The sequence below is a fragment of the Ursus arctos genome, unplaced genomic scaffold (genome assembly GCF_023065955.2).
Source record: "Ursus arctos isolate Adak ecotype North America unplaced genomic scaffold, UrsArc2.0 scaffold_2, whole genome shotgun sequence".
NCBI classification, from domain to species: domain Eukaryota; kingdom Metazoa; phylum Chordata; class Mammalia; order Carnivora; family Ursidae; genus Ursus; species Ursus arctos.
In genome coordinates this window covers 95,769,811-95,794,586 of record NW_026622874.1, presented here as the reverse complement: position 1 = coordinate 95,794,586, position 24,776 = coordinate 95,769,811, and the positions used below count along the sequence as shown (strand labels likewise).

Here is a 24,776-nt window from a genome sequence, read left to right as displayed (position 1 = left end):
TTTGTGTGTGTGTGTGTGTTCAGGTCAGCTTCTGGACTCTCTGATCCATTTCTTAGATCAATCTGTCTATTCGGGCATCAGTATCAGGCCATTACAGCTACTTCCCCGACTATAATAATTGGCTGTATGGTTATTTGACGAATGTGTCTTTTCTCCATTAACAGTAACTCCCCCGCTGCATCCCCAGTGCTGAGCCCAGGGTCTGCCACAGCAGTCGTGCTCAGTAATGATTCTGACTGCTAATTTGGCCCCTCCCTGCTCTGTGCATCTGGCCAGCTGGCCCATGGGTACCATCTTGTTTTACAGCATCGGGCTGACAGCTACCATGTCGTGGCTTCAGGGTACACCCCAGCTTCTCTGCTGTGTCCCCTCTTCCTGGCCCAGATGTCCCCAGCCCCAGTGAGTCCCAGTGTGAAGGGTGTGGGCCCAGAATGCCCAGAGGAACGGGGTGGGGGCATGCCAAGCCCTAGCGAATAGTCTGTTCCCAAGGATCTACCTTGCCTAGTACCTTTGGGGTGACTCATGGGACGAGGTGGGGTTTCTACCCGCCCCCAAACACAGAGCAGCCAGCTAAAGGCTCCCAAAGGCCCACCCAGCTCCATGTCACCAAACAAGGCCCCAGCTCCATGGCAACCATCACACCCTGTCCCGTGGAGGTGCACAGGGAGAAGCGAAGCGCTGGCCCTTCCAGGGGCAGCCAGCTCTTCTCCGCCCTCCCCAGCAGAGCGGTGCCCCAAATCTGCAGGGTGGGTCGTCCTCATGCAGAGAAGGGAAGTGCAGATGACCCAGTCCCTTCCCCCTGCACCAGAGTCTTGGTCTTGGGGCCGCTCACCAAACCATGACAGAGAGCCATCTGTGCCAATATCAAGGGGAAAAGACCCCACAGTTCATTGACCCCACCCTGGCCCTGAATCTTTTTACTGCACTGACCCCTCCCAGGTCTGCTCGAACACCCCTCAAGACAGGCAGCTCACCACCTACCTGGTCTAGTTAAAGCATCACACACCTGGGGGGCGCCTGGGTGGTGCAGTCGTTAAGCGTCTGCCTTTGGCTCAGGGCATGATCCCAGCGTTCTGGGATCGAGCCCCACATCAGGCTCTTCCGCTGGGAGCCTGCTTCTTCCTCTCCCGCTCCCCCTGCTTGTGTTCCCTCTCTCGCTGGCTGTCTCTGTCAAATAAATAAATAAAATCTTAAAAAAAAAAAAAAAAGGCATCACACACCTGGAATCATAAACCAGAAAGCTCTTTTAGTAGGAAAATGCCTCCTTGGAGTGAAATCTCACAATTTTGGGGCCAAGAGGCAAGCGACCCCGGCTCATCTGTGACCCACCTAAGCCCAGGCCAAGTCCTTCCTGCTCTGGGCCTACGTCTCCCCACCAGGACACTGGAGGTCAGAAGACAGGCTTTTTTGGTTGCTACGTTCAGTGCCACTCCCACACTGTTTATTGAGGGGCTACTATGTGCCAGGACCACTGTGGGCAGAAGCTCTAGAGGCAAAGTGGGGGCTGGGAAAAGGGTGGGCCCTTTATCCACTCATCCCTCCAATAGGCTATCAGAGAGGCCAGCAGCTCTGCCGGCAGAGGACCCCACTCGGAAGAGGCACCCGGAGATGTCTGATGCCCTGAGCCCACTCTCAGCCCCCAACCCCTCCTGCCCATCCCCCCACCCGCACCCCATGGCACCCGCTGCCCTTGGGGGCTCTTCCACTGCCCCGGTCCCACGCAGTTAGGGCTCAGACAAGGACAGGGTTCCAGGCATGAGATCGGAGGGCAAGGCTGAGCCTGGGGGTTCCATGAAACACTCGTGGGGGCTTTGAGCCACCTCCACTGGGGAGCAGAGGGAGCAGGGCTGGAGATAAGGAGGGAGAGGCCAGGATGACTAATGAGGCATTCCTCTCTGTCCCTCAGGGAGAGAAGTCAGGGAGAAGAATGGTTGTCAGGGGCAACACATTCTTTCCCGTGGGTAACTCTAGCCTGTGTCACCCACAGGGAGTGGGGTTTCGGGGAGGCCAGGACTGGAGTGTCTGAGCCGAGGAGCTTGGAGGTCTTCGCTCATTTTGCAGAGGAGAAGCTGAGGCCAGGGCGGGGCTACCTGCTGGGGCTCCCCCAGCAAATAAGGCATAAAGAACCCCGGACTCCTGTCTCGTGCTCGGGGCTCTGCCCCATGAATCAGGGGCATCCAGGCTGGGACCAGTGTGGGGGATGGAAAGAGAGGGACCGGACATGGCTATAGGGGCTTCTGGCTTCTGTATGGGGGCTAGGGGAGGCCACCCAGAAAGCTGGGCCAGAGACAGTGAGCAGGTGGACCCCAGCCTACAGCCAAGTCCATTCTGAAGTCCTCAGCCTGCCCAGAGGTCCCCCAGGCCCTGCCTTGCCTCCAAGCCTCACACACAAAAGCCCCTGCCCTCAGCTCACCTGTTGGCTCCAAGTTAAATGACCTCTGACCCTCACCCCTGCTCCACGCGCTCCACCTCCTTGAACATTCTCGCCCACTGTGGTGTAACGGTGGATGGATCAGTCCTCTCAGGCGGCCGTAGCTCGACGCCACAGACCGGGTGCTCAAACAAGCCTTGGGGCGCCTGGCCGGCTCAGTCGGTAGAGCGTGCCATTCTGGATCTCGGGGTTGTGAGGTCAAGCCCCGTGTTGTGCACGGAGCTTACTTAAAAACAAACACCAGGTACCTGTTTTCTCCCTCTGGAAGCCCAAGATCCAGGGCGCAGGGTCGGTTTCTTTGGAGACCTCTCTCCTTGGGGTGCACACGGCTGCCCAATGCCTGGTCCCACGGTCTCTCCTCTGTGCCCACATCCCTGGTGTCCGTGTCCTCATCTTTTATCCAGACGCCGGTTGGATTGGATGACGTCCCACTCTAAAGGCCTTACTTAATTCCCTCTTTAGAGACCCTGTCTCCAAATACAGTTGCATTCTGAGGCACTAGGAGTTAGAGTTTCCACGTAAGGGTTTTCCACAATTCCGTCTATCACAGTGGCGGCACCTCCCCCGTGTGTGGGACTCTTCCTAAGGACAGGGACTGGATCTGAGCCCTCCGTATGGCCTGGAGGGTCTCTGGGCTGGGTCCCCAGGTCCATCGACCTGCCCAGAAATGTGTCCCCAGTAACTGCCCCTCTGCCCCCACACCACTCCCCTCTCCCCCTCCCTTCCAGGGAGCCACTGGGTGGGGTAGGCAGGCTGCAGAGTGAGGAGTGAGGTGTCACAAGTCCAAGGGTCAGACCCTGGAGAGGCCCTCGGTCTCCCCCACATTGGCCCTGGGGGCCTTCCTAGAAGGCCACAGTCACAGCCAGTAAAGCTCTGAAGAGCCCCCAGCATTGAATGACATTCTTTCATTACAGTGAATATAAAGCACACTACCCGGCCACCTTCCGAGTGTTAAACGACTGCCATTCTGACTGTCGAGTTCCGGCCACTCCCTTCTTATGTCTGGGAAACTGTCTTTCTGCTCTGTGTCTTTCCAGAGCCAGCACTGGAGAGTCACGAAAAGGTGTCCCTCCTCCACAAGGACTCAGTCAGCCCCTCACCCACACCCAGGCACCCAGCATGGCCCATTTGTGGTGGGGGCTGGAGTCTGCACCTCTCACTGTGGCTGCCAGAGAGTGTGACTTTCCAGGCACCCATGTAGCCAAGGTGCCCACCAGTCATGCACCCACCCCAGACAAAGGGATGGGTGCCAAGGCTAGCCCTTCTGGCCAGGGCAGCAGCCACCATGTCCAGCTTCCGGACACAACCAGCCCAGAAGCTCCCACGGTGGGACCCAAAGAATGCAGTTTGATCTCCAGCCCTGGCTCTCTCAGAGTTTCTAGGAGCTTCCCAATCTCTTCTAGAACATTCTTTCCCTACTGAGCTTGCCAAGGTTGGTTCCTGCTCTTTGTGGCTGAGAACACGCTGTTGTTGCGGGGCGGTGGGGGGGTTTCCTGGGCCCTGTGGAGACTGAGCCTCCCTGACGGTTTCCTGGGTGGGTGAAAGAGACCCCACTTTTCCTACCACTGGGATTTTTAACCCAGTTAAAAATGATTAAGAAGTGATTCATCCAAATGAGAGGAGCAGCGAGTGACGGAACCCATGACGGGCAAATAAATGTCAGGGCTTCTGTTTTCTTTCCCCCCAAAATACGCCAGTCACAAAGGACCACCTTTTCTACGAGCCGTCCAGGAAGTAGGTGAGTGGTTGCCAGGGACTCAGAGAGGTGCTTGCCTCATGGGTATAGTACGGTATCTTTCAGGATGATTAAAATGTTCTGAAGTTGATGGTGATTTGCAACTCTGTGAATATGCTAGAAATCAGAGACCTGAACACTTTAAGTAGGTATATTGCATGGTATTTGAATTAGATCTCAATGAAGCTGATATTTTTTGAAAAGAATGCAAAGATGTATTTGCCTTTTATAAAGCGGTCAGTCGACAAATGTTCATTTGCACCCACCGGGGAGCCAGGCACCGTGCTAGCTCTAGGGGCCCCACGGTGAGCAAACCGACACATTCCCTGCCCTCCTAGATTTTCCAGTCCAGTGGGAGAGATGCAAAACCCACCCTTTTAAATGTCTAATTACAAAATGGAAAATGTGCAGAGAGGGGAAAGAACAGGGATCCAAGAGAGCTGAAGGGTTAAGAAGGGCTTCCCTGAAGAAGAGACACAGGAGCCGAGGAATGATCTAGAGGAACAAAGTGGAGAAGTGTTTTACACTGAGGGGGGAAAGCAAGTGCAAAGGCCCTGTGGCAGGAGGGCTAGCCAGGGACCTGTGTGACTGGAATACAGGGAGCAAGGGATGGATTGATGGGGCCTCGAAACTGAGATGGTGAATCTAGATTCCGGTCTCGCAGCAGGAAATCCCTGAAAGTTGCGAGCAAAGGTGGACACCGTCAGGTTCGTCATCCGGCCCCTCCAGATACTGGGAGGAGGACGGGTGTGGGGGTCAGGAACACTGAGGTGGAGAGACCAGTTAGAGATGGGGTGGCTGGCTGGGGATCACAGGGATGGGCAGGAATGCATGGTTCAGAGACAAAGAGGAACAAAGTGAACCCAGAGGGTGAGAGGGAGCAGTGGTCCCCCTCCCCCGCCTGGTTTCCACCTGCTGTCATCCTGATTCCTTTGATTCTTGGTCTGATGAGTCATCTGTGAGTCATCACCCCACAATCACCGCTGTTTTTTCCTTTTTTAACAATGAGCTTGTTTTTAGCCACTGAGCCATTACATTACAGGCCAACGGATTTGGAGGCCCTCCCTCAAATACAGTCCTGGGGAAAACTGAAAAGGCTCTTTAATCAAAGATTCACCATAACATGGTTTTCACTACACACTCTGCTCAAGGCTGTCATGGGCTGGCCTGCGCAGGGTGGGTCCAGCTGGTGACCCTCTGGAGCATGACTGTGGAGCAGAATGCCCTGTGCTGTCTCCCCGGGGCCCACTGGGGTGGTGCCCATGCTGGGCCATGACCAATCCTGCTGCCCCTTCTCCATGTGGATTCTGTGACTCCCTGATCTGCTTGCCACCACAGCCCTGGGCCAGATCACCCACCGTCCTCAGGGCTCCCAGGATGCCCTCCTGCTGACCCGAGGTAGGCTTCTATCTTTGTAAAATATTAACGTTCTTTTGAACTTACCCATTTGCTAAGATGGTATCCCCAGAATCCCCTTTTCTGAGGTCTGCTCTGAGGCAGGCTGGGGGACAGAACCACTTGCAGGACGTAAAGCACCTCCATTTTGCAGTCACAGCCAGCCCCCCCCCCCCATCAGCAACCTGAGCATGGCCTCTCCTAGAGCATCTCCTTCATCTACGAAGTCCCTGTTCCTCAGGCCACCTCCTGAATATTCTGGAATCCACCCCCTCCTCTCCAACTCCCTTTCTCTGCCCTGGTTCAGGCCTGGTTCCATGTGCCTGGAAGACCAGGCCAGTCCCCCTCATCCGGGCCTCCAGGCTCCTCGTCCCTGCTGCCAGCCACTGGGCACCATCCGTGGCCCCACAGGGTGAAACCATTTACACTTGGTCTCCCCGACTCTCCCTTCCTCCTTCCCCCCCTACTTGACTCACTTCTATGTGCCCCTCCAGATTGATCTCAGAAGTCACCCTTGGGAAGCCCCTTGACCTTCAGGTGGGGTCGCTTTCTTCCCCTGGGCTATGCTTTACCCACGGTGCTGCAATGTCTGTCTGGAGCCTGTCCTCACGGTCAAGGCTCAGATGGCTGGATGGGGTGAGAACAGCTCCTCACGGGGCTCCGGGGTGCTGTTCAGAAGCCAGGAGCAGCCCTGGGCACACATGGGCCATCCCTGGGGCTGTGTCTAAGATCAGTATAAGCCACAAGACGGCCCTGGGACCTATAAACGCCTGGGGCGATTCCTGCTCCTGCCTGATGCTCCGGCCCTGGGCTGGTTCGTTCAGCAAACACTGCAAGCCTCTTGCTCCTCACCATCCCCACCTGAGCAGGCCCTGAGCGGGGTGTCCGGGCCTCTGGTGTTGGAGCCAGGCCTGGACAGAACAGTGGGAGACGGGCTCTGTTGGACATAGCTGGTTTTAACCCTTCTCTGATTCCAAGGGGCCAAGAGTGACCTAGGTTCCACAGCAGCAGAATTTCAAAAGTGGCTGCCCGAAGGGGCTGGCTCCCACGGCCGATGTCACCCAGGACACTGGAGCCTGAGCTCCTGACTGCATTTGAACCTGCTTCTGCCTGCACCTGGAGGAGGTCTTGTGGCTGCTGGGGTGCAGGTAGGATGGGGGATAAACCACTAGGGCCCAGGCATTCATGGGTTTTGACAGCAAAACCTCCCTGAAATGTCTGCCTGGGAGGAAGCCCTGCTAACTCTACGGAAGCTGCGTTGGTGGTTGGCTTCTTGGCCCTGAGATGCAAGGGTGGGTTTCCCTGGGGCTCATTAGGTGGTGGGGCACCCCCAAAGTGCAGTTAGGGCTACCAGTCAAAGGGACAGGCTCAGGGCAGATGGGGGCTGGACGGGCTGAAGACAGGCTGGATCCCGGACATAGACACTCCTCTCCCCCAACCAGCCCAGGCACCCCTCGGTGATGGAGGAGACAGACCAACGTATATTCACCTCTGAAGGGGGAGGGCATACATGGGCCACCGCTGGGCGCCCTCCAGAGGAGCCTGCATGCTGGGACCCGCGGTCAGGCTGGAGAAGCCAGGAGCGGCGCGGCGGCGGTGGACAGAGCGTGAGGACAAGTCACCGAGCCACAGTTTCTCCGTCTAGAAGAGGGTGGCGGTTGTGCAGATTGGACGGCACACAGTAGGCCCTCAAGCGGGAGCGTGACTGCTCCTCTCTCTGGCTTGGCCGAGTTGAGGCCTAGAGCCCTGACCTCCGGGGACTCCATTCAGTGGCCGCTGCTCTTCGGCTTCAGGTCAGTCACTGCCGCAGCCCCCACCCCGCAGCGTCCGGCCGCTCTGTGAATATGAGTGCGCGTGCGCGGGGCCGGCCGGCTGCGGCGCATTGGCGCCCCCGTGTGGCCACAGCAGAAACCACCGGCCATGCGAAGAGACGGATGCTAGCGGGGATGCGAGTGACGGCGGGGCTCCCGGCCTGAGAGAGCCCGTTGGGGTGATCATCTAAGAAGCGTGAACCCGAGAGTATGTGACAATCTGAAGGCCTGACAGTCCTAACAGTAACAGATCACATCTGGATACATGGTCATCTCAGGTCCAGAGTGCTGAGTGAGCTCCCCAAGATCAAGACTGGCTCTGCCTGAGACCCCATGTCTAACACTGTCAGCGGCATACAGCAGGTGTTTAATAAATGTTCGTGGGGGGCGCCTGGGTGGCTCAGTCGTTAAGCGTCTGCCTTCGGCTCAGGGCATGATCCCGGCGTTCTGGGATAGAGCCCTGCCTCAGGCTCCTCTGCTGGGAGACTTCTTCTTCCTCTCCCACTCCCCCTGTTTGTGTTCCCTCTCTCGCTGGCTGTCTGTCTCTCTGTCAAATAAATAAATAAATAAATAAATAAATAAATAAATAAATAAATAAATAAATAAAATCTTTAAAAAAAAAATGCTCGTGGCGTGATAATGAGTAAGCCATCTGTGTGTGCCGTGGGGTTGGAAGTGGTGGAATCAGTGGTCAGACGGTCACAATGTGCATCTACACTCTGACCTTCTGGCCCCCCACAGAAAGGGCTCGCGCCCAGGGACAATGGAGGCGCCTCAAGTCCCCAGCCACTGGAAGGTGGGGCAGAGAGACAGAGGGGGCTCGGGCCCCATACACCCTGTGATGGGCCTGGCCCAGTCCCCTGCACAGAGCGAGGCTACCTGCAGCCCCCACCCAGAGCCTGGAAGCTTCTGGTCAGGGCGGCGTCTCCACATTACCTCTAACCTCTCCTGCAGGAGGCCAGGCAGAACAGAGGTAGGGATGGAAATGGGGGCTGCATGCTAGCCTGACCCTGACCCTCCCTGGGGAGAGCAGAACAGGAAAGGCAAAGACAGGGCTGCTAGTGTTGGACAAAGGCAGAAGAAAAATTATTAAATTTCCTTATTACTTACGACCACTGACAAGTCCTTCAAACAGGCAGGGTGACATTCCTCTAGGGACTCAGCTGCCTGGATGTTGACACTTTGCTAAGGGCAAAAGGCAATCCTAGCCTGACCCCCCGGACCCTGCAAGTCTACTTTACGCATAAAAATTCCTTTGGAAACTTCCTGTATCTCTAAATCCCCAAAATACATGTTGGCAATCATCCTGCAAGTACGTGACCTAGCGATATACATTCGAAGAGTCTGGTGACAGTTTTTACTAAACAGTAATAAATGACCTTTCCCTAACAATAATAGCTAGCCCCCTCAGGATCCTGGAAACCTTGCTTCCAAAATTCCTTAAAAGACTTACGCTATCCCTAACCCCCTCCCAACTTGAAAGTATATAATGGGCCACTCCTCACGACCCAGTCAGTGCAGCTCTTTCTGACCGTGGGTCCTGTCCCCGTGCTTTAATAAAACCACCTTTTGGCAACAAAGATGTCTCAAGAGTTCTTTCTAGGTGGTGGGCTACAAACCCTAACATCTTCCTACATCAGTGGGATGGCAGGCGGGCAGGCGGGGGGGGGGGGGGGGAGTGCGATGGGGAGGGGCATGTGGGTGCAAGGGTGGGGAGTGAGCACCAGGTCCTTGCCCCAACTCCCTGTGGCCACGCCCCAGCCACATGGGCCAGGCTAGGGGCTGAGGCTGGGGAGGGGGTCCAGGCCAGGCTCACAGCCCACGGGCAGGGTGGCGGCCTCGCTGGGTGGGATGTGGTGGGTCATGTAGCGCTTCCCCACGAAGGAGCCAATTCGCAGCTGCTCCGGGGCCTCCTCGGGCCACCACAGGCTGGAGCTAGATGGGGAGAGGAGGCGGCATTGGGTCCCTGCTGGGTGGAGCCCACTGCTAAGTCAGGGCCTCCTCCCGCAGCCTCTCCCTTTCCTTTCTTCTAGAAGCAGCTGCTGGCCCACCTCCTCCAGGTGGTTGCCCTGACTGCCCTGGTATCGGTTCTTTGAAGTGACTGAGGGCTCCTTGGAGAGAAAGCAAGGCCCAGGAGGAGAAAGGCCAGGGCCAAGGACACAATGAAGGGCAGGGCAGAGAGAGGTGTCCCCTTCTCTGAACCTGTCTTCAGAGGAGCTGCTGGGCCACCTGCTGCCCTCCAGGTGAGAGAGACCTGGGGCGGAAATTCCCCAAACATCCCTGGAAGGGGCACTGCCAACTCAAAACCGCAAGGTTCGTGTAGGGCTTCCAGGTGCTGGGACCAGGGAGAGGGGAGGGCTCCTTGGGGTGGGAGAGAGGCCCGTGGGGCTGTCATCACTCACAAGCGCAAGGTGGACGCTGCCAGGAAGGCCAGGAGCAGGAGGCCAGCCAGAGACGAGAGGATGGAGGTGATGACGACCATGTCACCACCGCGCCGCCCTGGCCACGTGTCGATGGAGGCTGGGGCTTTCCCTGCACACAGCAGCTGCTCAGAGGCTGCTCCCTGACCCCAGGGCAGTCACTTCCCCGCCCAGGCTCACACTCAAGGCCTGACAGCCTCCTGAGCCCGCCCATCTGTCCATCTCAGCCGGGCATCTGTGCCCTGCCAGCCTGGACCACCCACCCCTCCAGTAACTTAGTCTCACCTTCTAGGCTGTTCCTTCCAGTGTGCCCGCCCACTGCACTGCCCATGGCGGGCAGAGCTGCAGCAGACCTCAGGACTGACCACGTGCCTGCCCTGCTCCCTGGAGCCTGGCATTCAAGAACTTCAGATGACAAGACACCCCCCCCAACACCCTGGCCTCTGTAGCCTGCCTCCCAGGTGTCCCTCACAGTGGACACTGGCCTTCCACAGCAGTTTCCTTGGCCTGGTGAATCCCTGGCCCTGTAGGGCCCTGTAGAAAGAGGTCTCCCAGAACCCGTGGCCCTGACTCTGACCCCAGCCTCCCTCATGTCCTGGCCCTTCTCCACCTGGCAGCACTTGTCCCAGGGCTGGCGCTCGAGGGGAAGGCTGTTTCTGCCCACGACTGGGCTGGGACCTGGGCACCCAAGGGCTGACCAACATTTGAGCATGGACAGAGCTGGTGTCTCTGCCAATGAGGCTGACCCGGTGCCCTACCTCCCCAGCACCGGGTTCTGTTTGGGGAATGGGCTGGACTTGGACACTGCCTCCAGGCCCCCAGTCTCCTGGCAGCAGAGGGAGAGGCCGGCTGAACATGACCATTTGGCGGGGGTGGGGGGTGGGGCGGGTGACTAGTCCACAGGGGTCGACCGGGGCCAGAGCGCCCCCTCCCCCAGCGCTACCTTGGTGGAGAGCAATGGGGTCGGACCACCTGGTCTCGGCCTGGGGTGATCCCCTGGTGTCCATCAGGAGGAACTTCACCCTGTGGAGAGGAGAAGGGGTGAGGCTCAGAGCCTCAACTGCCCTGGGCAGGGTGCCCACAGTGGCCAAGCCCCATGCAGTTCTGGGCCAGGCTCTTCTGGGGCACATCAGGACAACCCATGGCCTGGTCCCGCTCTGCGGATCTGCCAGCGGTCCCAGTGCCTCTGAGCCATTGTTCTCCAGACACCCCATCTGGCTTGGTGGCCCCAGTTACTAAATGTCACATACAGAGTGCCTCAGGGTGGCTCAGCGGGTCAGATGGATTGGGAGCCCCAGGACTCCCAGGGAAAAGGGTTGGCCAGGTGGTGTCTAGGAAGCCACAGAAGGCGCCCCGGTAGGCTCGAGCACCCTAAGCAAAGGTCCAGGGAGGGAGGGGTGTGGTCAGGGTGCTCTCAGAGCCTGGGATCCCAGGGAGAGGCGGGCTGAGCACTGAGGGCACCAGAAACCTCGCAAAGGAGCTCAGGTTGTATCTTTGCGCCAGGTGGGGGGCCCTGGGAGGTGTTTGAGTGTAAAGGGACCCAGGTGGGCTGGCACCAAGGCAGGAATGAGGGCAGGAGGTGAAAGGAGGCCGAGCCAGGAAGTGGGCATGGGGGAGGTGGGAAGGGCTCCTGTCAGGGCAGGGGCAGGGCAGGGGGCCAAGGGAGGCTGTGGATGGAAATGCCGGCCCAGCTCACACCATGCCCCACCTTCCCTGCACCCCGTGCTGGTTCTCTTGGCTCCACTTGGACTCCCTGAGGACCCCTGGGCCCGTCCTGTGGCCCAGGCAGCCCCCACCCCCCAACTCTGGGCCCGAGACCCCACCCTGTCCCCACCAGCCCTGTGGTGCCCACTTCTTCGTGGGCAGGCCTCCCGGAAAGGCCACATTCTGCCTGCCCCCCAGCTGGGATGAGTGCTGCTCCTTGACTCCACAGAGGAATAAACAAAAGCTTGTGAAGAGGAAGGGTCTGGGGAGAGGTTAGGAAGGGCAGCCCTCTTCCCTGAGACCCCTTGTCCCCCAGCACAGCCCCTGTCCCGGGGGCCAGGTGGAGAGACCCACCTGTAAGGTCCAGGGCTGGGGAGGGGGCTGTTGCAGTAGGGCAGCTGGTGGAGGTCAGCAAGGCAGCCAGGGTCATTGCCCACCCGCAGCAGGGGGACGCCCCTGCTGCCGTCCTTGGGGTCCTCACAGGGCAGCTGGTCCAGGGATAGAGGCAGCGTCATATAGTGGCCATCAGTCAGCAGCCGTGGGAAGGCTGGGATCTCAGCTAGTGTCTGTGGGTTCTGGAAGTCCCTGGAGGCTGCAGAAGAAAGGGACAGACAGATGGGGCTAGAGAGCCTAGCCCCTTGCTGGGCCCAAGGCCCCCCAGCCTGGCCCTCCATGCCTCCGGGCCCAGAGGCTCCCTCCAGACACAAACCAGGTTACTTTGTCCCCCTCTCAGAGCCCCTCAGGATAAAGTCCAACGCCTGGCCCACCACCCTGCGGCTCTCCTCAGCCCCAAACCCGCACCATGACATACCGTTGCTGAAGGCCACCACCAGCCAGATGGTGTTGGCAACGCTGGCAAGCCCGTCCAGGACACAGCGGGGCTGCTCCAGGGAGAACGTGGTGGCTGTGACCTTCCCTTCCAGGTCCCAGGCTGTTATCTGTGGCGTGTAGGGGATCAGCTCTGTAGCCGAGGAGATAGGCATTAGGGGTCTGGGACCTGCTCTCCCCCACTGGACAGGTGGGCTCCCAGGATCCCATCACCCCAGTGGGTGTCCCAGCCCCTTGGGTCTGGCCGGGTGAATTCATCCCAGGATCCCCACTCACCCAGGCTCAGACAGGGCGGGGGCCAGACCAGCGCCCCCACGAGGAGGAGGAGAAGCGATGGGCCAAGCTGCCTCTGTGCGAGCCCCATGGTGGCCGCCCCAACTCGGCCTTCTTCCACATCCACAGCCTGGGGCTGATCTGGCTACCGGCTGCCACACCCCCACCCCTAGCGCCTGAGCCCGGAGGAGCTGGTTAGTCAGGGTGTGAGGCTGGCCAAGGCCTGGAAAGACCTGAAAATGCAAATGCACCCCACCCTCTCCCACGCGCAGCCTATCCTGAGGGAGCTGGGCAGGGCTGTAGGTGGGGCAGGCCCGTGCCAGGCCCCACTGCCGGACTGAGGGGGATGCCGCCAGACCTCCAGATGCCAGCCAGGCCTCCAGAGTCCCATATAGGAATTGGGGCCCCACCCAGCCTCCCTGCCCCGGGGAGGACCCAGTCTCTGGCAACATGGGCTCAGGGCCACATGCCTGAGATTCCTGCACCCCAGGTGCCAGGAGCCTCCCTCCGGCCTTCCAGCCCCACCCAGGGAGCAGGAGCAGGATGCAGAGGTCCCACCCGGCCGTCCAGCTCCAGCCCCAGGATAGCCCCCCTGGTCCCACTGCCATCTCAGCATCCCACCCTCCCTCCACCCTCCCTCCACGAGGCCATGTTCTTGTCTAACAGGAGTCTGGAGTCAGAGAAAGGACCTTGGACAGCTGACAAGCGTCCCACTTCACTCCTTTTGATTCTATTTTTTTATTAAGATATAATTTTTAAAAAAGATAGAACTCACATAAAATTCATCCTTTTAAAGTGTACAGCTCAGTGGGTTTTCACAAGGTTGTGCAAACATCACCACCCCGTTCAGAACATGTGCATCACCCCGAGAGGACACGCTGTACCCATTAAAAGTCACTCCCCAACCCCCGCTCCCCCGGCAACCACGCAGCTCCGCCTAGCCTCCGCGGACTTCCCTCTTCTGAACATTTCACATGGACGGAATCAGACAAGCCGCGAGCTGGGGCTGGCTTCCCTCGCTTACATTCATCCATGTTGTAGCCTGTAGCAGGCCTCCGTTCTTCCCTAGGGCTCCAGAACTTTCCCTCCACTGTATGCAGACCCGGCATTTTGTTTCCCAGCTCCTCAGCGGAGATAGTCGGGCTGCTCCCACTTTTTGGCTGTCGTGAACAACACTGCCACGAGCGTTCATGTACAAGTTTTGTGTGGACCTGTTTTCTGTTCTTGTTTACACGCCTAGGGGTGGAATCACTGAGTCATAGGGTAACTACTTTTTTTTTTTTTTTTTTAAAGATTCTATTTTTAAGTAATCTCAACACCCAACATGGGGCTCGAACTCAAGACCCTGAGCTCCAGAGTCACATGCTTTATTGACTGAGTCAGCCAGGCGCCCCCAAAAACCCAAACTTTTAGATGGAAGAAAAATGCTTTAATATATAATATACTCATCTTTATACCAACACATAAAATAGAATTTTTTTTTTCTTGTGGAGGAAAGGGCTTACTGAGGCAAAAGTACCCCCTGCCCACTCAGGATGTGACTGGTGTCCCTGGGCCACAATCGCTGCCCCCAGGCAGACAGCAGGCTGGGGTATTTGATCCTCCTAAGAGGGTGGAAAAGAATTAGAACTTTGAGGATGGGGTCAGACCAGCCTGGGCCCAGCTCCAGCCCCAGCTCTACCGCGAGCCTGGGACCTTGGGCCAGTCACTGCATCCTCGAACCTGTTCCCTCATCCAGAACAGGGAAGACAGCAGCAGCGCCGCCATGTGTGAGCCGAGTCAGGAGTAAACGGGACGGTGGGCCTGGCAGACTTGCTTGGGAGAACTGAGTCAGGACCAGGCAGCAGCACAGGTCAGGGGGCGGGCTCTCGGCCCTCACTGTGGCCTTGGTCATTGGGGAATGTGGGTCGAATGGGCAGTCTGCAGGCTCCCTCCTGCTCAGAGGCAGCGGGATGCGCATACGCGTGCCCATGCACAGCCTCTCCACCCACAAACACACCAGGGCCTGCTGACTTTGGCTATAGGGCATTTATTGCAAACGGAACATCTGAGGTATGAGAAGCTGACCTGGAACCCACGCCTGCCCTGGCTACGATGGGGCAGTCTCGCCTCACCCCACGCCGGGCCCCCGGCACCATGGACCCAAAGCAGCCCGCCAAGGGCAGGGCCCCACGCACTGAGGTAGCTGCATCTTAAGCCCCCACAAGTACAACTCCCCAGGCTTGCCCAACTCCCATGCAGGTCCAGGCCTGGAGGGGAGGGGGGCGGAAGGCAGGCCCCCGACAAACACTGCAGCCTCTGAAGAAAGGCACCTTCCTGCCTGCCCATCCCAGGGACAGCCCAGCCAGCAGCGTGGGGAGAGGGTGGCTGGCTGTCGGAGGCAGGCAGGGCGGGACGGGGATGGGGCCGGCCAGGCTGGGGGTCACTGCTGCTCCAGGCAGTCTTCGGTCACCCCCTGGGCAGCCAGCTCGGCCAGCACATTCTGCAGGTAGTTGGGGTCAGGGTAGCCGTGGCCTGTCACATTGCGGTCCATCTCTGTCTTGTGGTGGATCTCGTTCCACACCACTGTGTCTGTCTCTCCCGTGGTGCTGGACGTCCCTACTGTGAAGATAAGTCGCCTCTTCCAGGCCACCTTCAGCAGCTCCAGGACCTGCCACGGGGGAGGGGAAGCGGGAGGGAAAGAGAGGGAGGGTCTGGTGAGTGAGTGCAGGCCTGGGCATGGGTTTTTCACCCTGGAGCAGCGGGGGGCCAGCATCCCCTGTTCGCTCCCCCTTCCCTGGTCTGACCTGCCCCAGCAATGAGGGCCAGGACAGGGGGCGGCAGCCACCCACCCAATGCCAGCTTTGCGTGGGGCACACGGAGGGGCACGAAGTCCTCTGTCTGTCACTGGCAGGGCCAGGGCTGGGCCGCTCTCCAAAGTGACCCTATCCACAGTCTTGGGCCTGGAGCCCCATCTGTTGGGGTCCCTAGCCTCCAGCTCCAGTCCTAACTCCTCTCCCAGAACTCCACCTGCTGACCTGACCCCCCCAAGAGGAACCCCCACCGCAGAGGGCGCCGCCATCTGCTGCTCAAGCCACACCCGGGGCCGGGCTAACTCTGCCCTACTTCCAAGTCGGCCTCTCCCTCCCAAGGGAACCCGTGCCTCTCTGCTCCCCAACGCTCAGCTACCTGCAGGCCGGGCTCACAGCAGCCAGAGGGAGCTTTTTCAAACCTCCCATCGGCAAGGCCCAGGGTGGCCTAGGGGCACCTGATGCCCCACTACCCCCACACGGGGCTCTGGTCCTCCCCCAGACTCTTCCCAGCCTCCATCCCGGCCCACCTGCTGCCACTCACCAGTTGTTCTGTCTGCCGGCAATGCTCTCCCTAGTCTCAGTGCAAAAGGGACTCCGCAGGCCGTCCCAGTCACCCAGTCCTTTCCTATAACCCCCCACCCCCACCCCACCGATCTCATCACGTGGGTGACCTGACCCGAGAGACTGCTGGAAGAGGCCTTCCCTCCCCTCCAGTCCTCTCTCCTGGTGGAGCATGCCTAATGCACAGCGGCCCCTGGGAAGGAGGGGCCAGCACCCCAGCCAGCACCAGAAGAAAAAGAAGAAGGTGAGCAGGGCAGAGCAGGTATGGCCAATATGGCCAACAGGCTGGGCCCTCCCCACATCTGCTCGAACAGCCCACAAGCAGTCAAGCACAGGCCTACCAGCGGGGGGGACCCTTCCTCACCTTGCGGCCCTGGGCATTGTCTGGAAGGTAGCACTGGCGGGGAAACCCCCTGGCGGTGAACGGCTTCCCCGGGTTGGGGTGCTCTGGGCCCTGCAGGAGAAACAGACATTAGGCATGGGAGTGTCCTGAGAGGTGCCCAGCAGCCCAGCCCACCCTTTGCCCCCGAGCCGGGGCTACTCCTGCACTCGTGACCAAATAAATCTGTGTCTCAAATCCTGCCCCTCAGAGACCCGACAGGACATGCCCTCTCCCCAGTGACCGCCAACCCTGACCCCACGGCACTCGGTTTGGCGTCAGACGCTCCTGCTAATGTCCCGCCCTTCCCTGATGAGACTGGAACTCAACAAAGGCTGGGGCACATGCTCCCACCCCGCTGGTGCCCCTCTGTGGCCTCGATGGCAAGGTCCTCCTTCTTGATGCCCTGACTCCTTGCTCGAGACAGGGCTGCAGTGGGGCCTGGGACAGGGGCAGCAAACAGGACAGAAGGGGAGGGGGCTGGAACAGTGGAAGGCCCTTGCTCGTGTCCTCCCCCACTCAGAGGCACACCACAGACACTACCACACCCCCTCCCCTGCTCTGGCTCTAAGGACGTCTAGAATGTATGTATGTATGTATGTATATATTTATTTTTTAAAGATTTTATTTATTTGTTTGACACAGAGACAGCCAGCGAGAGAGGGAACACAAGCAGGAGGAGTGGGAGAGGAAGAAGCAGGCTCCCAGTGGAGGAGCCCGATGTGGGGCTCGATCCCAGAATGCCAGGATCACGCCCCGAGCCGAAGGCAGATGCTTAACGACTGAGCCACCCAGGCGTCCTGGAATGTTTTTATTTTATTTTATTTTTATTTTTTAAAGATTTTAATTTATTTATTTGACAGAGAGACAACCAGCGAGAGAGGGAACACAAGCAGGAGGAGTGGGAGAGGAAGAAGCAGGCTCCTAGCGGAGGAGCCTGATGTGGGGCTCGATCCCATAACGCCAGGATCACGCCCTGAGCCGAAGGCAGACGCTTAACTGCTGTGCCACCCAGGCGCCCCTGGAATGTTTTTAAAATTCACTATGACCCACTGAGAAGTGGAGGGAAACCAGGGAAAAGCATGTGGTTGAACAAAACAGAGACACCCCACCTGTCACAGATGGGCCCTTATGAGTCCTGGCCTCCACTGCCCTGTATCTTCCCCACCTGCCACCAGTTCTGAGGTCAGCCCTGGCCCAAGCAGGAGGCCAAAGGGCCCAGGGCTCCTATCCGGCTCTCTACTGGGACCCTGAGACCTTCTGTTCGGGTTCCTGTCTTGTTCCTGACATCAGAGCCGGCCCTACCACACCAAGGCAGGCCTTGATCTGGCCACGGAGCTGGTCTCTCAAGAGCAGTCCTCATTGTTGGCACCTCCCTGCCCTGTGGGTTCCCCCGTTATTCAGCCCCTCAAAACAAGCATTCTTCCTGCTTTGTACGTTTTAGCCTTCTGCCCAGTACAAGTTGAGCTACGATGTCTCCGCGTCCAGGATGCCCTCCCTGCATCGGGAAAGAGCTGAAGGCCATCTCTTTGCTTCCACAGCCCTATGAACTTGTTCCAGCCCCAGACACTAGTGCCTCCTGGTTCTTGGGAGCCTGAAATTGGGAAGCTGGGGCATCCTGAGTGCCCCAGGGATCAGACTGCTGGGAGAGGGACAGTGTAGGAAGAAGAGTGCCCCAGAGTGAGAGAGACCGATTCCAGAACAGTCCAAGGAGGCTCCTCTCGTGCCGGGGCCCCTTACCTGGATGCCGTGAGGAATGTTGTAAACTATGAGTATTGTCCCGCAGTCCTCGTGACCGGGGAGGGATACTTGGAACTTGAATACCTCCATCTTCCCCCGGGGCTGGGTCCCAGTTTTCTCCCCATAGATGGTCTTACAGGAAGGACACTGCAAACTTCCATCCTGACACAAAGCAGAGCACCACGGACTGAGCTGGTGGCCCTGAGAGAGGGCCTAGCACGGCCCCCTGGAGTGCAGGGGGGTGCGGGTCCCCACTTATTCCCCCGACTCCTTCCCAGCACAGAAACCCGACCCTGAGGCTTCCCTGGAAAGATGGTCGACTCGGGGGCAAGGTACCGGGAGACGAGCATTGAATAAGCAAATCAGGTTGGTGCACAAAAGTCTCCACAGTCAAACAGGTTTCAAACCAAACAAAAAACCCTGTGACCTAGCAACTGCTGGCGGTGGCACCCTGGCTGGTATGGGGCAGCCCGGGGATGCTGCGGGGAGAGGCAACGCCAGGCCCCGAGGTCTGCCACGTGACTCGGGTCTTTCTCTCTAGTCCCCCCAACCTCTGTCCATTCCAGCTAAACGTCATCAAAGGACAGCGGCCAGGTGTCACTTGCCACCTTCAGGCCTCCAGACCTCTTGAGGCTGCCTCTGAGAGCATCCTGGGCCCCCTCTGCAGGGCCGCAGAAGGACTGTGGGCAGGTCACGCCCTCCCCCTGCCGCCCGTGGGGGCAGACGCGCGGGCACCTTGTTCCCGTTGCAGTACATGGCCAACAGACACAGCAGGTGGAAGGCATGGCTGCACTTGGCAAGGCGGCCCACGGCCACCGGCCCAATGGTCTTGCTGTCGGTCACGTCGCTGTAGCCGGACGCCACAGACAGCTTCTCCATACAGATGATGCAGTCCTGGAGGGAGACCAGCACAAGGTACGCTCGCCAACGGCCCGCCACACCACAAGGGCAGAGGGCGGTCTTAACAGGAAAAGGCCTTCATCTGCTCAAACGCCAGGATTATGGGCAGTCAGTCCCTTAGTCGATTGTTCCAGAGGTGGGGAAGACAAATGAGTCAAGAGGATCTGTGCCCTCAGTGGACTCGCTACAGTAGAGGGGATGACAGGCAGCCACGAGCCCAGGGGGCACGGGGGCCTTGGCAGACACAGGCCAGGAGAGGGGAAACAACAGGGCAGGAAACTGAGAGGAGAGGCCCCCAAAGCTGGCTGTCACAAGGGAAAAAGGACAAAGTGGACAAGGACAGGAACGGGCATGGCAGGGAAAGGCAAGAGAATGTTCTGAAGCAGACACCAGCATAGTTTGGGAAGGACGGTGGCAGCCGCAGGGGGTGAGGGGGGAGTTGGCTGTAAAAGGGATGGGACAGGACCAGGTCCCTGAAGGCTCTGACTGCTAAGCTCAGGAGCTGGGCTTGGTATCGCATGCCAGGGGACCCTGGCAAGGGGTTTTAAGGTGGAGCTGCCAGCAGGATCGCAGATGCGTGGAGGCTGGAGGCCAGCGCAGAGCAGCCCAGTTATGCGGGGGTGGGGGTGGGAGCAAGGGTGAGGCAAGGACACAGATTTGTGTCTTCTCAGGTGGAAGCACACACAGCGCTGGAGGGAGGGTGGCAGCCACAGGGACGACCTCCAGGTCACTAAACCTTTACCGGCCCTGAGGGAGAAAGGCGGGGCGGGGGCCTCTGTTCTGTACAGGCTCCACCGCCCTTTAACCCACAACCCTCACCTACAACCCTCACCCCCACCCCCAGAGCCCTCGGGACTCTCTGTTCAAATCAGAGACCAGTGGCACAGCAGCCCCCAAAACACGGCTCAGCACAGAGGCTCGGGTCCTACCGGAGCTGCCAAGGGGTCTGGCAGGCCCTGTAACGACAGGAAGGCTGACCGGCTCTCCCCATAGCCAGAGGGGCAATGGGGCTATGGGGACAAAGCCACTTCGCTTTCCCCCAGCTCGGTCCTCAGGGACGGGGGCGGGCTCCCCCATCCCTTGTCTCCAGGATGGCACAGGGACAGGGCTACACAGAGGCCTGGGTAGGAGCCTTGCTCAGAACCACAGCTCATAAGCGGCAAAGCTAAGATCAGAATGCAGGCCTCCGACACCAGGCCACCTCCCCTTGGTAAGGCCGCCTCCTGCCCCCTCAGACCACGGCCGGAGCCCAGGCGCACCTTGGCAAGTACCCTCCCGGCAGAGAAAATGCTGGTACCACCCCGTCTTCTTCTGGGGCCACCCCGTCATCCCCAGACCAAACCAGAAGTGTGTGGCTCCCGTGACACATACCTCGTCTGGGGCCGTTTTCAGTTCCTCGGTATACTTTTTTATCACCTGTTCTGGCTCTGGCTTTGGAGTCCCTCCTAGAAGAGAGAAGAACATCAGCGGTGTCCCAAGGAGTATGAACTGGAGATGCTGAGTCCAGAGAGGAAGGAGGACAAGGGAGAGGCCCAAGCTGCCAGGAGGGACACTGAGAGGGGCCAAGACAGGAGGGGCGAGCGTGCAAGAGGAGACACGGCGCCAGCGCAGGCTCGGAGCTCGGCCTGGCAGAGCCCATCCGGTCCACCTCCTGGTGGCCCGGCCCCAGGAGCCCGGGAGGCAGCGGACGAGGACCAGCAACAGCTGCGGGTCCCAGCCCTCAGGAGCCACACGCCAGGCCTCCACCACATCCCTGCGCACGTTCGGTCAGGAGGCTGGACCCAGGCTCTTCGGAGGACACACAGAAAAGTCACACAGCAGCCTCCACAACAAACTACTCTGAGCGTGTTCCCGCAATGCTGTTTCGCTCCACTTCCGTGACGCTCGTGAGAAAGCCAAGGCAAGAGAAGTTCCAGGAGCTGAACGTGCAGCAGGTGCGTGCCCGGCGGGCATCTGTGTGCACGATGACTGCAGACGATGCCACGCGGATACGGTCACGACAAACCACGGTTTTCTCTCGCCTGGCCCTGGACTGTGGCGTCTCAGCGACACGCCAAGTCCGGGAAGGAGCCGAGATGCAGCAGGAAGGGCGCCCTGGCCACCCCACTCCTTGAGCCCGCCCACGTGCACAAAGCTGGGAGGGGCAGCCCTGCGCCTGCAACAACCCTGAGCCCGGCCCCACATGGGCCCCCCACATCCCCAAAATGAGAGACTCCCCCAGCTGGTGAGAGAACTGGCCAGGCCCGGGGCTTCTCCAGCCAGAGGCAGCGGCAGAATGACAGAAAAGCCGTGCGGGAGCAGAGAGGAGGGCCCGGGAAGACCAGTACAGCCGGGGAAAGCTCCTCTTCCCACCTCCGGATCGCTGAGCACGTCCCGCTCCTAGCCTCTGTCACCAGAGGAACCCAAGCTCGGAGCCACCAGCCTGCGGCTGCAGAGACAGACAAGCCTGAGGGCTCCATAGCCAAGTGCCCTTGAAACCAGAGAAGGCCAGGGGACAGCTAGGAGGGGAGCAGAGGCTGGGAGCAGGCGACGTCAGGTTTGATTCGGGCTGTCACGCTGGGACAAAGCACATCACCTGAATCTCCGCTCCCTCATCTAAAAATGGAGACCTCATCCTGACCCAAACTGTGACTGTTGTGAAGGCATGAACTGCGATTACCTGAGAGGCAGCTACGGACAAAGGAATACCACCCCCCCACACACAAACGTCCCCCCAACCCCCTCACACACGTACCCCACACACTCCCACGCAAATGTCTCCTCACACAAGCACCCCATATACCCACACACAAATGTCTCCCCACCCAACACACATACCCCCCCAAACGTATCCCCACCCCCTCACAACACACACACCCACACACACAAATGTACCTCCATCCCCTCATATAGTCCCCCACCCCCTCACACATGCGCACTACACACAGCCACACACAAACATAACCCCCACCCCCCACGCATGCATCCCACACCCAAATGTCCCCTCACACACGTACCCCCCCACCCCCCACAAATGTTCCCTCTAACCCCCCCACACCCCTCCACCCCTTCACACACACCCCTACACACACACCCACACCCACCCAAATGTCTCCCCACCCCATCACACACGTACCCCCCACAAATGTCCCCATACATGCACCCAACACACAAACGTCCCAACCCCCTCTCACACGTACCCCACACATTCCCACACACACAAATGTCCCCTCACACACCCCACACACAAACGTACCCCCCACCCTGACACAACACATACACCCACACACACAAATGTACCTCCACCCCTCATACACAGCCCCACACTCCCCCCCACACATGCACCCCACACACCCCAATGTCCCCTCCACACATGCACTGCACACCCCCAGACAAATGTTCCCTCCAACCCCCCCACACACCCAAATTTACCTTCACCCCTTCACACACACCCCCATACACTCCCCCACAAATGTTCCGCACCCCCTCACACATGTACCCCACACACACCCAAATGTCCCCCCTCAGACACGCACCCCACACACTCCCATACACGCAAACGTCACACACACGCACCCTCCCCCCAACACATACAGACACGTACACACAGATTTCTGGGCCACTGACTGGTCACTGGTGAGAAAGCCAGGCAGGCCAGAGCACAATGACCACCAGGACTGACAGCCATCCTGGTAGCTGGGATTCTACTCAGAGTAAGGGGAGGGGCGTTTTAGAAAAGCCTGGTGGCGGGGTGCCTGGGTGGCACAGCGGTTAAGCGTCTGCCTTTGGCTCAGGGCGTGATCCCGGCGTTATGGGATCGAGCCCCACATCAGGCTCCTCCACTATGAGCCTGCTTCTTCCTCTCCCACTCCCCCTGCTTGTGTTCCCTCTCTCGCTGGCTGTCTCTATCTCTGTCGAATAAATAAATAAAATCTTTAAAAAAAAAAAAAAAGAAAGAAAAGCCTGGTGGCTACAGGCCAGTCTGCAGAAGAACCCCGGGACCCCATCTGCCAGGACTAGCCTTGGGCCCACCTCTGGTGAGGCCTGGCTCAGCATCCCTTTTCCCTGCTACTCGCCCTTGCCTGGGCAGCCTTTTAGAACTCAAGGTGGCTTTCCATGAGCCACACTTCTCTAAAGGGGGCCAGCCAGATGACCTCCAACCCCAGGAAAGGGACATCTGAGCCCAGGAAGGAAGGCCAGTGTGTCTGCCAGAGCCTGTGTTCTTCCCGGGCAAGTATGAGTGTCTCAGGAAGCTCCGGGCCTGCCCTGCCCGGGGTGAGGTGGGGAATGGCGTGTAAAGCCCCGCCACTCCCTTGGCCTCCCTGCCACCTGAGGGGTTGGGGTTAGACAGATGGTGGGCATCATCAGAGCACCCCATGACCACGTGCTGGGCGCCTCATGTGTGCATTTCCTATTCCTCTCACGACCGACCTGCTAAGTAGGAGGTGCCGGCTCATGAATGGAGACACAGGCGTGAGACAACAGAGGAGAGCCAAGACTGGAGCCCAGGCTGGCTAGGCCAGAGCCGTGCTCCCTGTCCATACCACGCGGAAGGTCACTGGGCTTTCAGCGGCCTGTGTGTCTCCAGCCCAAACGTGGAGGCATCGGCTTTTGAAATGGCAGGTTTAGAACTTACGACCCACAGGCCCCTTCACGTAAGTCTGGTTAAAACCCACAGCACCTTCCATGGTTCTGAAACCCCTTCCTCCCCAGCCATGTGATAGGGCAGGGGCCATCGGGGAACCCCTCTGAAGTAGCCCCGTGTGGTGGCCAGACAGGGCTGGGGGCCTTTCCTGAGACGCATGCCGGCCCTGCCGGGAGGGACAGAATCACCCCCACCCTGAGCTGGCCTCACCCCATGCTTGTGTCCTCAAGGACAGGCCCCTCACACTCCAACTGTGCCCCGAACACAGGAGCTGAACTCTGGGTTTTCAGCAGAAAGCAGATTCCGGGGCCCACCTCTGCACCGAGGGCAGGCGGAAGGGCCACTGAGCCCCTCCCCTGGGGGTCAAGGAAGCGGAGAAGGGCCATGGGGGTCAGAGATGAGCAATCGATGCAGGAGAGTCAGAGGCAGCAAGACTCGGAGGCTTAGCAGAGGCCAGAGAGTATTTGTGAGCAGGAACTACCTTTCATGGACATTTTCCTCAATCTCTTAACTGAGCTGTGACTTTTAGAGGCCAGACAGGAGGCGGGAGGGCTGGCGGGCTGGGGTGCGCGGCTAAGACACACAGGGAGTCCAATGGCTGACATCAGAATACTCGTCATGCCTACACGGGGTGCGAGATCAGACATGCAGAGAGGGGAGAAACGTTAGAAGGAGTCATTTGGCATGTGACGTCCACAAACCCCGGCTGAGTCCAGGTGGCACTGTGAACGGCCAACAGGACCCATTGATCTTCCCGAGGAATCGGCCGCTCGAGGCAGCTAAGCTCCAGGCCAGGAACCAGCGAAACGCCCGGCTCGTCAGAGCACCACAGGTGTCCGTATGAGCCACCAACCGGCCCGCACTCACAGCACGCGGGGAAGGGGGCAGGGCGAGGCCGTTTGCTTCAGGAGGGCACGAGGCCATTCCAGGTGGGATCTCCCTGTGCCAGGCGCAAGAAGGAGAGCAGAGGGATGACATGGAAGGACGTGGGCAAGCTATGGAGACGCGGACAGGGTCTCGAGCTCACAGTCCCCCCTCTGTGCTCCCCCTGGCCGTGCCCTCTGGGCTCCTGGTCACCTTGCCTCCACTGGGGCGCTACCTGCTTTCCACACCCCATCTGGCCTGGCTAGGGGCTTCGAGTGCCATTGCTAGGGTGGGCGAGCAGGAATGCTGGCCCCGGGCC

General features: G+C 59.1%; 2 protein-coding genes across 21 annotated transcripts in view; both read right to left on the bottom strand.

The window, feature by feature from the left end:
• Positions 1–4,305: 4,305 nt before the first annotated feature.
• On the bottom strand, positions 4,306–13,009 carry UPK3B (uroplakin 3B). 4 transcript variants are annotated; one of them, XR_008960385.1, is made up of 7 exons: positions 12,601–13,009; positions 12,308–12,457; positions 11,851–12,088; positions 10,736–10,815; positions 9,775–9,904; positions 9,097–9,307; positions 7,870–7,919 (listed from the first exon to the last, which is right to left on the bottom strand). XR_008960385.1 is itself a non-coding variant. In XM_057315135.1 (6 exons), the coding sequence occupies exons 1-6, from the start codon at positions 12,686–12,688 to the stop codon at positions 7,838–7,840; spliced, it is 768 nt and encodes a 255-aa protein (XP_057171118.1). In that variant the 5' UTR covers positions 12,689–13,005; the 3' UTR covers positions 4,306–7,837. The 4 variants fall into 4 exon arrangements, 3 of the variants coding, with proteins under 3 accessions (XP_057171118.1, XP_057171119.1, XP_026371836.1); XM_057315135.1 differs by lacking the exon at positions 9,097–9,307 and having other exon boundaries at positions 4,306–7,919; positions 12,601–13,005; XM_026516051.4 differs by lacking the exon at positions 7,870–7,919 and having other exon boundaries at positions 8,435–9,307.
• Positions 13,010–14,004: 995 nt separating this feature from the next.
• DTX2 (deltex E3 ubiquitin ligase 2) overlaps positions 14,005–24,776 on the bottom strand; it is a 36,338-nt gene continuing 25,566 nt past the window's right edge. For 9 of the 17 annotated variants that reach the window (XM_026516046.4, XM_026516047.4, XM_026516049.4 and 6 more), the window contains 6 exons: positions 24,075–24,215; positions 20,341–20,414; positions 18,805–18,963; positions 18,070–18,231; positions 16,315–16,404; positions 14,005–15,247 (listed from right to left, as the gene is read on the bottom strand). In XM_026516046.4, coding sequence (XP_026371831.1) covers positions 15,020–15,247; positions 16,315–16,404; positions 18,070–18,231; positions 18,805–18,963; positions 20,341–20,414; positions 24,075–24,215 — 854 coding nt within the window. In that variant the 3' untranslated portion in view covers positions 14,005–15,019. The remainder of the gene's footprint in view (positions 15,248–16,314; positions 16,405–18,069; positions 18,232–18,804; positions 18,964–20,340; positions 20,415–24,074; positions 24,216–24,776) is intronic. The other 8 variants (XM_026516050.4, XM_048224566.2, XM_048224567.2 and 5 more) reach the window with 1 other exon arrangement.

What these genes read in the sequence shown, in the direction of transcription:
- UPK3B (XM_026516051.4), bottom strand. Translation starts at nt 12,688, where the DNA reads ATGGGGCTCGCACAGAGGCAGCTTGGCCCATCGCTTCTCCTCCTCCTC. An exon ending in CCCAGCCCTGGACCTTACAG is followed by an intron (nt 10,816 to 11,850) that starts GTGGGTCTCTCC and finishes TCCTCTCCACAG; the next exon opens with GGTGAAGTTCCTCCTGATGG. An exon ending in CCCCATTGCTCTCCACCAAG is followed by an intron (nt 9,905 to 10,735) that starts GTAGCGCTGGGG and finishes TGCTGTGTGCAG; the next exon opens with GGAAAGCCCCAGCCTCCATC.